The 6,716-nt window shown below is 62.2% G+C and overlaps 1 protein-coding gene across 1 annotated transcript; it reads right to left on the bottom strand.

Moving 5' to 3' along the window:
• Positions 1-676: 676 nt before the first annotated feature.
• On the bottom strand, positions 677-6,686 carry SMO (smoothened, frizzled class receptor). The gene is made up of 12 exons (XM_042051472.1): positions 6,520-6,686; positions 5,408-5,613; positions 4,632-4,841; positions 4,382-4,554; positions 4,032-4,251; positions 3,826-3,949; positions 3,657-3,749; positions 3,356-3,464; positions 3,032-3,217; positions 2,596-2,744; positions 2,375-2,509; positions 677-2,227 (listed from the first exon to the last, which is right to left on the bottom strand). The coding sequence occupies exons 2-12, from the start codon at positions 5,552-5,554 to the stop codon at positions 1,695-1,697; spliced, it is 2,079 nt and encodes a 692-aa protein (XP_041907406.1). The 5' UTR covers positions 5,555-5,613; positions 6,520-6,686; the 3' UTR covers positions 677-1,694.
• Positions 6,687-6,716: the final 30 nt, after the last annotated feature.

Raw genomic sequence — 6,716 nt, 5'->3', positions numbered from 1 at the left:
AAAAGAAAAAGGGGGAGATAAAGAGAAATATTTTGTTTCATCCCAGACAACCCAGCTTTGACTCCGGAGCAGGGTCAGCCCTAAAAAAAAACCACTGGAAAAAATGCAATTTTCCCTGACCAATTCCACCCAAATGTCAAGGTCTGGTTTTCAGGATAACCAAACCGTGCAGCTGCCTGGCTCCCAAGCGAAATAAAGAAGGGATCTTTTCCCAAAAGCAGCGTTTTTCCCCCCAAAAAAGCACCGGCGCTGTGGGAAACATCGGATGGGACCTCACCTGGCAGTCCCCCCCCAAAATTTGGGGCCACCCAGGCGAGGATTTGGGGGATATTTTAGCCCGTGGTGCCACCTGCTGGCAAAGGGCCCGCCCAGTGCTCCCAGTTTGCGGCCAGTTGTCCCCAAAACTGTCCAGTTGTCCCCAAAAGTGTCCCCACAGCACCCGCTGGCATTTCCAGACCCTCCCTTCTGCATTCCACAGGTGGAGCAGGGGAGTTTAGAGCACTTTAAAGCAGTTTTTAAGGTGCTTTAAAGGAGTTTGAAGCACTTTAAAGCAGCTTCAAGCAGTTTTTAAAGCCGTTTTTAAAGCAGGAAGGAGTTTTAGGAGAAAGGACAAGCTCCCCTCAGTGTTTTCCCACATTGATCCCTCCCCCAAAGAGCCCAGAGAAAGCACTGGGAATGAAAACTCGGTAAATTTAATACTGATACAGGAGGGTTTTCCTTTACACAGCAAAAAAGAACCCGTGGAAGTCGCTGGGATAGCAGAAAAAAACCCAAAAAAGCCAGGACTTAATAAAAACAGGGGTAATGGGCACATCAAACACCAGCAGGGACTGGAGCCCTCCTGCCTCAGGGCTCGGCTGGGTTTGCTGCGAGTTCATTTTCTCCTTTTTTTTTTGCCTAAAAAAATAATAAAAAGCTTTGCCCTGGGGGTTGCTGACCCTGATTCACCTCGAGCACGCCGAGGTTTGAAGGTTTTTTGGGGATTTTTTTTCGCTCAGGGAGTGCCCACGCAGCCCGAGGCGATTCTCTTCCCATTTCCCGTGGCGCTGGCACCCCACTGATCCCCATCTGGGTCTGGCTCAGCTCTCTGGGGAGCTGGAAGGCACTTTGGGATCTCTGAAGGGATTGGGGTGAACCCAAAATAGGGGAGCACCCCAGGGATGCTGCTGCTGCTGCCGCCCCTGTGGGCTCACCCCGAGCAGAGGCCGTGCCTGGCATCACATCCCCATCATGATACAAAGATTAAAAAAAAAATCAGAAATTTAAGAAAAAATTCCCTATTGGCACAAAGTGTGTGTGAGCTCTACGTACCTCTAGCCGTGGGTGGGGCAGAGCCAGGGCCGTCAGCACCCCGGGGTGTGGGGCAAACCTCCCCAAAATCTACCCTGATCTACGCTGTCCCCGAGTGTCCCCCTCATCCTTAAATCCCTGTGGGAGCCGGGGCTTGTTCCGCTGACAGCTCCTTTCTCCCAGGGATGCTGGAGGGAATCCCAAACCCTTGCCAGGCTGGGAAGGGCATCGAGTCTGTCTGGCTGATGCAGATGCGGCCTCCAAGGGGAGAAATCGGACGTGGCCACGCTGGTGGAATACTTGGGACGGATCCCAGGGGGATGAGGTGGGTTCTGGTGTCCCCTCGCAGGCTGCTGGAGGAGCCTTTGGGTCTCAGCCCATCCCCTGCCCACATCCCGGTGGGATCAGAAGTCCGAATCGGGATCCAGCAGCTCCGCGTCCACCAGGTTGGTCCGAGAGTGGATGGGGGCCAGCCCTGCGCGGTGGCCCTGAGTCCTGGGCCCCCCGGGGCGGGGCAGGGGGCCGGGGTTGGGGGGCCACAGGGGGCCCCCGTTGTGCTGCCAGCGCCCAGCAGCGGGGCCGGGGCTCTCCTCGTCCGCGGCCCTGCTCTCAGGGCAGAAGGGGTTGCTGATGAGGTGCAAGACGTTGGCTCTGCGGCGCCCGTCCCACGGGCCCCCGGGGAAGGTGGCATCGGGCTGGACAGGTGGCAGGACATCGGGGGCAAAGGCCACCAGGCAGGGCTGAGGGGGCAGGCGGGGCAGGCGAGGGACGGCGCTGGGCGCGGCGAGGGCTGCGGAGCCCCCCAGGCAGCGCTCGGGGTCGGGGTTCACCTCCTTCTTCTTCTTCCTCCGCTTCTTCTTGCGGCCGCTGCGCTTCTGCAGCTCCGGGGACACGTCGGCCTCCACCACCCACAGGTTGGCTCTCTCCTCTGGTGGCACTGGGGGATGCGGGGTGAGGTGGCTGTGAGTGGCCACATCCCCGCCCGTGCCGGCCACCACCCCCAACTCCGCCTCCCCGCACAGCCCCGACACCCCCAGCGCGGCTCATCCCCCAGAAATCCCCCGCACGGTCCCCAAGCACTTGCCAGGTGTCGCCACGGGTGTCACGGAGATGTCCTGGGGCAGGATAGCCCCTCTCCTGGCCACCATCTTGGTGACGTGCTGGGCCCACGCCGAGGACACGTCGGCCGACGGCTCGTTGATGTCGAACGCCAAACCAGCTGCAGGGACAGGGGTGTCCGGTCAAGGGGGGGACAGTGGGGACCCCAGGGTGCTGCTGGGGACATCCCCTGCCACGGGCACGTACCCACGGGGCCGTCGTGGGACACGGTGTGCATGCTGAAGGACAGCTCCTGGCCCGGGTTGCGCAGCAGCTCCTTGCGCTTGGAGAAGGCCTTGGCGATCATCTTGCTCTTCTTGATCCTCTTGGGTTGGTCATCGCTCTGCCCCGTCAGCCTGGGGACACGGAGGGGCACAGAGGGGACGTGGAGGGGCACAGGTGTCACAGCTGGGGGCACAGGGACCCTCCCCATCTCCCCCTCCCGTGCTGGATGGGCACACCATGCTGGGGAATGGGTTCCCTGGGGATGCAGGTGTCCCACAAATGGGAGAGGCCACCCCATTCCTGAGCTGCTGTGAGCCCACAGCTCATTGAGCTGAGGGACAAACATCTGGGGAATGTCCTCCAAAATCCCATTGGATGGGGCAGGAGGGGAGCTCGGGTGACACCCTCGGGGTCCCACCTGCACCAGGTGCGCTTCCAGATGAGCAGGGTGGCCTTGGTCCAGACCCAGGTGCTCATGGAGACGCCGGTGCCGAACATGGCGAAGAGGTTGATCTTCTCCACCAGGAGGCTCGGCCGGTTCTTGATCTCGCAGTCCGGGATGGGTTTGTTGGTCTGCGTGGCGATGGTCACGTTGGCCTCGCACCTGCGGGGACGCACGGGGGACGGTGGCTGTAGGGCCAGGGCCCCGCGGCGATGCGGTGGCACCGCTGGTGGAGGACACGGGGCCGTCCCCGCTGCGGTGCGGGGTGCCGGGGGCCACCCCTGTCCCCGTCCCACTCACAGGACGTATTCCCGGAAGCTGCGCTCCCACTCGGCCTGGTTGAAGAAGTCGTAGAAGTGGCAGCCAAAGGTGATGAAGACGAAGCCAAAGGCCAAGAAGCCGAAGATGCCTGGAAGAGAAGAGGGACATCCCCGCTTCAGCCAAACCCCCGGTGACACCGAGACAAAGACGCTGCACTGGGCCTGTGCCACCGCCACTGCAGCTTTGTCCCCCACTGCCACCACCCCTGGTGACTTCAGGGGACAAAATGCCCCCATTCCCACCCCAATTCCCTCGGGAACAGTGCTGGGGGAGCCCTCACCCAGGCGCAGCATGGTCTCGTTGATCTTGCTGGCCGCCTTCTCACTCAGCAGCCCGGGGTGGTTGCTCTTGATGGAGAAGAGCGTCATGACCCCTGTGGTGGAGGATGAGGGGGTCAGGGTGTGGGGACACCCACGGCGACCCCACCCCTTCCCAGAGCCCACACCTACCCCGGATGAGGAAATAGCCCCCCACGATGAGCACGAGCCCGATGGGCGCCAGCACGAAGCCGGCTCGGTAGCGGTAGTTCTTGTAGCCCACGAAGCAGATGCCACTGACGGAGTCACCGTCCACCTGGCAGGGACAGGGACAGCAGGGTCAGCTGGCTGTGTGGGCGTCGCCCTGAGACATCGCCCCGTGACGGCGGCCCCGTTACCTGCGCCACAGCCAGGATGGCCACGGTGAGCACGAAGGGGATGGACCAGGTGATGAGGTGGAAGTAGGAGGTCTTGCCCAGCAGCGGCTGGTAGGTGGTGCCCAGCGCCTTGAAGGACGTGTGCCAGGCGTAGGTGAGCATGACAAACCAGATGACCCCCGACATCAGCGAGTAGTACACGATGACGAAGATGATGACGCAGGACAGCGTCTCGTTGGAGCTGCAGAGACAAGTGTGTCACCAACCTCCCCGAGGGGACGCGCAGGAGGAAGGGGGTCTCACCCTCCAAGAGCCCTCCATGGTGCCCGGGACAGCTCTGGTGGTGGGCTGGGGACGGAGGTGACACCTACGTGGGCTCCCCGAGCCGCATGGTGCCGTCGGCCCGGCACACGATCTCTTTGCGGGCGCCGTCCATGAACTGTGCCAGCCAGCCGATGCTGCCCACGAAGAAGCAGGCGTTGACGTAGAACAGGATGACGGCGGGGTAGCGGTTGGAGTTCCTCCAGTCGGCAACAAACGTGGCCTGGGGGGTGGAGAATGTGACAGCTCAGTGCCCGGTCCCCTTTTGGGGACACCTCCCCGTGTTCCCCCGCGTCTCACCAGGGTGAAGAAGGTGCAGAAGATGGTGACGGAGCTGAAGGCGGCGATGTAGACGTGCATCTCGCGGTGCTCCTTCTCGGTGAAGAGCGGGTTCTGGCACTGGATGCCGCAGCCCTCCACGTCCTCGTACCAGCTCTTGGGGTTGTCTGTCCTCACCAGCGGCGCCTCGCACTGCCCCGAGCTGTTGAACTTGATGTTCTGGACCTCATTCTGCCAGAGGGGAAATGAGGCTCTGAGGAGGAGGAGGAGGAGGAGGAAGAGGAGACACCCCCGTGGCCAAGATGGACACCAGTCCCCCATGGAGGGCAGGGGACAGTTGGGTTTCATAGTCACTGTGGAATCATGGAATGGTTCGTGTGGAAAGGACCTTAAAGCCCCTCCAGTGCCACCTCTGCCACGGGCAGGGACACCTCCCACTGTGCCAGGCTGCTCCAGCCCCAATGTCCAGCCTGGCCTTGGCCACTGCCAGGGATCCAGGGGCAGCCCCAGCTGCTCTGGGAATTCCATTCCAGCCCCTGCCCACCCTCCCAGCCAGCAATTCCCAATTCCCAATCTCCCATCCAGCCCTGCCCTCTGGCACTGGGAAGCCATTCCCTGCCTCCTGTCCCTCCATGCCTTGGCCCCAGTCCCTCTGCAGCTCTCCTGGAGCCCCTTTAGGCCCTGCAAGGGGCTCTCAGCTCTCCCTGGATCCTTCTCTTCTCCAGACTGACCAACACCAACCCTTTTCTCCTCCAGAAAGGAATTTCCCTTCCCATCCCCGTGTGCCCGCGCCGTACCGGGCACCCCTCGGGGAAGCGGTCGGTGGTGCACTTGAGGAAGTCGGGCCAGCCGCGCTCGCGCTCCACGATGGTGCAGGGTGCCCGGGTGGCCTGGCACAGGGTCTGGCTGGGCAGCTCCACCTGCCCATCCTCGCACTTGGGCATGTACACGGCGCAGAGCAGGGGCTGGATGACGTCCCAGCAGCGCGGGGCGTTGCGCAGGCCTGCGGGGAGGGGACAGCGCCGTCACCACCCCGGGCACGGCCAGCTCCTGCTGTGCCCCCACAGCACCCACACAGCGCTGGGACCCCTCTGTAGGGCCTCGGGGGCACCGTGCCCACCAGCGGGGCTGGACAGAGCCCCTGCCATAGGGGCTCAGCCCCCGTCCCTGCTGTACTGCTCCCCTCTGTACTGTACCCCCTGTACTGCTCTTCTCCACACTGTGCCCACCCCCAGCCCCTGATAAACCATTTTCTATATGTACCCATCCCCATTCCCCCAATAAACCATTTTCTATATGTACCCATCCCCAGCCCCCAATAAACCATTTTCTATACTGCCCCCATCCCCAGACTCCTGCCATGCAAATATCTGTACTGTAGCCATCCCCTACCTCCCGCTACACTGCTCCCCTCTACATGAATCCATCCCCTGTCCCCTGCTACAGAGGTTTCCATACTGTACCCATGCCCAGCCCCCCTCTATACAGTTTTCTATACTGTACCCATCCCCACTCCCCTCCTATCCACTTTTCTATACTGTACCCATCCCCACTCCCTTGCTCTACAGTTTTCTATACTGTACTCATCCCCACTCCCCTGCTATCCACTTTTCTATACTGTACTCATCCCCACTCCCCTGCTGTCCACTTTTCTACACTGTACCCATCCCCACTCCCCCTCTATCCACTTTTCTATACTGTACTCACCCCCACTCCCCCTCTATCCACTTTTCTACACCGTACCCATCCCCAGCCCCCCAATATCCCACCCCCTCCACACTACACCCAACCTCCCCCTCCACATCCCCCCCCCACCCCGCGCCTCCCTTCACGGCTCCCCCATCCCCCTCCAGCCCCATCCCGGGCCTCTCCCGCACTCGCCCCTCTCCCGGTGCCGTCCCGTCCGTACCGGACCAGAGCAGCAGCTTCCCGTGCGCCTCCTCCTGCGAGGCGGAGTCGGTGGCCAGCAGCGTGGAGGTGGCGGCGTAGGGCAGCGCCGAGCCCAGGCAGGCGCCGAAGCGGAGCCGCTCGCAGGGCGCGGGGCGGCGGCAGCGCGGGGGCCCGGCCGAGGCGTTGTGGGCGGCGGGGCAGCGGCCGCCCAGGGCC

The sequence above is a fragment of the Corvus kubaryi genome, unplaced genomic scaffold, assembly GCF_017639235.1.
Source record: "Corvus kubaryi isolate FWS band 111438036 unplaced genomic scaffold, C.kubaryi_AGA036_p1.0 135, whole genome shotgun sequence".
Lineage (NCBI taxonomy): Eukaryota > Metazoa > Chordata > Aves > Passeriformes > Corvidae > Corvus > Corvus kubaryi.
The sequence above is the reverse complement of the archived record's forward strand: the minus strand, read 5'-3'. Positions and strand labels throughout refer to the sequence as shown.

Bases quoted from the DNA above. Each gene is read 5' to 3' on its own strand.
- SMO (XM_042051472.1), bottom strand. From the start codon at position 5,554: ATGCCCAAGTGCGAGGATGGGCAGGTGGAGCTGCCCAGCCAGACCCTG. The intron at 3,950-4,031 runs GTAACGGGGCCG...TGTCCCTGCCAG, and splicing joins CCATCCTGGCTGTGGCGCAG to GTGGACGGTGACTCCGTCAG. The intron at 2,510-2,595 runs GTACGTGCCCGT...CTGTCCCTGCAG, and splicing joins GTCCCACGACGGCCCCGTGG to CTGGTTTGGCGTTCGACATC.